Below are 2,447 nucleotides of genomic sequence, written 5' to 3'. Positions count from 1 at the left end.
TCAATAAATTCTCATATTGATCTCTGGCCAATGCTATATCTTTTTACAAAGCCAGACACTTGAATTTATGCACTTAGGGATAGAGTCAGCAGAGCGCATCTGCAGTAAGTCCGGGCTTTTCGAGGCCACAGTGCGTATACGCAATTAAATTTGCAAAAGTCTCACTTGTGTGTGTGTGAAAAACGGCAGGAAATGAGATTGTTGCGGTTTTAAATTTATGAAAATATAGTTCAGGAAGTATATTTAAAGCTGAGGAGGGTGTATTACAGGAAAACTAATTGGAAATATTTAAAATACCTTCAGTTTTGGCTTCTCCAAGTTTTTTTGTTTTACTTCTGATAACACTTGGTTAATAAAACTAATTTAAAAATACATAAGGGCGGTTGGTTTCTCTTGAGTTTTTCTGCCAGTCTAGTTTTCTGCTGAAGGTATTTATAAAATATATAGAATTCACAGATAAACAGGTAGACTTACTTATCAGCCTTTGCAGCATTTCCTTGGAGAAGCCACAAGTTGCTTTAAATCAAACGAAAATTTGAAGGGAAATGGCTGGGAAAAAGAGTGAAAAATCACTTCACTGGGAGGCAGCGGCAGCCGATTCCTCATTGGCCGTGGCAATTGCCTTCTCGATGGTGCCCTTCAGCTTCCTGATATCGCTGTCCAGGTTGATGATGCGTTCATACTTGGTCGCCAGCTTTTCAATGATGCCGCTCAGGTGTCTCTTGAGTATGTCCTGCAGCTCGTCCTCGCCGGGACCCGTATACTGCTGGCCACGCAGATTGCATTGGAACTCATCTTCGGCCAGAGCATCGGCCAAGTTGTCCTCGGTTTCTTCTTGTTTGCGACGCAATCGACCCAGGTCACCTTCCAGCTGCGATCGTTCTGCCCCCATGGCCTCAAAGACGGCTATCTTCTGTTGAATCTCCGGATGGAGCACCACGCCCGGATTGATTAGCCGGGCAAAGCCCATGGTCATCCCTCTGGACATGGCCTTGACACGTTTCTTTTTTCTCAAAAAGGATTACAGTGAGAGGTCAGTACTTCAGTAGTGACTCGAAATTTGTGGCTTAATTTCGAATGGTTTTCCAGCTACCTACTTGGGAATGAAATACGTCTAGAATCTAGGAGAAGATCAATAAGACATGTTACCTAAGGATTGCTAAGCTTCTTTTGAAATATTCTAGAATGAAAGTATACAAATATATAGTATATAAATGTCTCTCTTCAGAACTCCGTTTTTATTGTCTTTTGAAATTATTTTCTTTTGTTGGGATTGACATTTCGGTGGTGAAGTCCCCTTTTATTTATACTATGTATATTTTTTTCTGTAGTTTTTTTCGCGCCGGGGCATTCTCATGCAAATTACATTTGGCAATCAAGAGGAGCTCGCCTGCAAAAAATTACTGCGAATTTAAATAACAAAAAACCGCTGTCCCTTCTGCGATGCTTCATGTGAATATTAGGGGAAAAAATATATAACTCAGGGCGCGTGTCCTAATTAATAAGACCACCTCGACGCCATCATTGCCGTTTGAGCCCAGTAGATTTTCCTCCTTTCCTTGCTCCTACCGTTACACGAATTTCCCAGCGGCATTTCGCGAAATGCAAAAACAACAAACACACACGCACACACCAAAAACACAATGGACGGAGTGCGGCGGAAAAATGATGAAAAGAAACAAAGGAGAATAGAGATATCTCATTATGGACAAAAGCGGGCCAACAACGAGTACAAAATAAAATGAAAAAATTATGCAACCGAAAGAGGGAGAGTGCAAAGAAAAAAAAACTGGAAAAAAAGAAAACCAGAAAGAAAATCCAGCTGGCCTGTTTATCTCCCAGCTTCCCGCCAATCTCGACTGATGAGCCACCAGCAACGCCCCCTTGACCACCGCCAGACGAATTTGTTTACAGCACTCGAAACGGAAGTGGGAACGCGGCAAGGTCCTTTTGGTCCTGCGGAACACGCGTGCCAAAAATAATCAAAATATAATAAGCAGACTCTTCAAGGCGCTGGCAAATGAGGCATGTAATAATTTTTGGCCAGCCCGAGAGTCCTCATTCCCTCCTTTTTTCTTTTTTGGTCATAAGATTTATGGTGGGCCAGTTCCGGGAGTCTGGGTTTGATTGAGCGGTATTAAAGGCATGTCGATTCCATAAAAGACAGAAAAACAAGGAATGTTGCTAAGTGAGAGAGAGTGTATTTAAGGGGAAACTATGTATACTACTAACTAAAAGTAAAGCATCGTTTATAAAAAAAAAAACTAACACAGGAAAGGTTTCCGAATTGAAATAAATGCACTTTTGGCTGAGTTATGAGTTATTTAAACCTTGGTAATACATAAACTGTATATATATTTTATTTAGGGTATCTCAACTTCGTTTATAGCTCAATTTTCCATTTGCCACCACCGTCAAATTAAGCAATTTCCAACTCAGTTATGAAA

The 2,447-nt window shown here is 40.9% G+C and overlaps 1 protein-coding gene across 2 annotated transcripts; it reads right to left on the bottom strand.

Annotated features, from left to right (window-relative positions):
* Positions 1 to 303: 303 nt before the first annotated feature.
* Positions 304 to 1,129, bottom strand: LOC110183470 (uncharacterized). Of its 2 annotated transcripts, none has more exons than XM_020951749.2 (2): positions 475 to 1,129; positions 304 to 422 (listed from the first exon to the last, which is right to left on the bottom strand). In XM_020951749.2, exon 1 carries the CDS (start codon positions 986 to 988, stop codon positions 575 to 577), a length of 414 nt encoding a protein of 137 aa, XP_020807408.1. In that variant the 5' UTR covers positions 989 to 1,129; the 3' UTR covers positions 304 to 422; positions 475 to 574. The 2 variants fall into 2 exon arrangements, with proteins under 2 accessions (XP_020807408.1, XP_086686897.1); XM_086830771.1 differs by having other exon boundaries at positions 304 to 419.
* Between the last annotated feature and the right edge of the window lie 1,318 nt (positions 1,130 to 2,447).

The sequence above is a fragment of the Drosophila serrata genome, unplaced genomic scaffold (genome assembly GCF_035046125.1).
Source record: "Drosophila serrata isolate PLE 108 unplaced genomic scaffold, ASM3504612v1 contig_240, whole genome shotgun sequence".
Classification (NCBI taxonomy): domain Eukaryota; kingdom Metazoa; phylum Arthropoda; class Insecta; order Diptera; family Drosophilidae; genus Drosophila; species Drosophila serrata.
The sequence above is the reverse complement of the archived record's forward strand: the minus strand, read 5'-3'. Positions and strand labels throughout refer to the sequence as shown.

What these genes read in the sequence shown, in the direction of transcription:
- LOC110183470 (XM_020951749.2), bottom strand. Translation starts at nt 988, where the DNA reads ATGTCCAGAGGGATGACCATGGGCTTTGCCCGGCTAATCAATCCGGGC.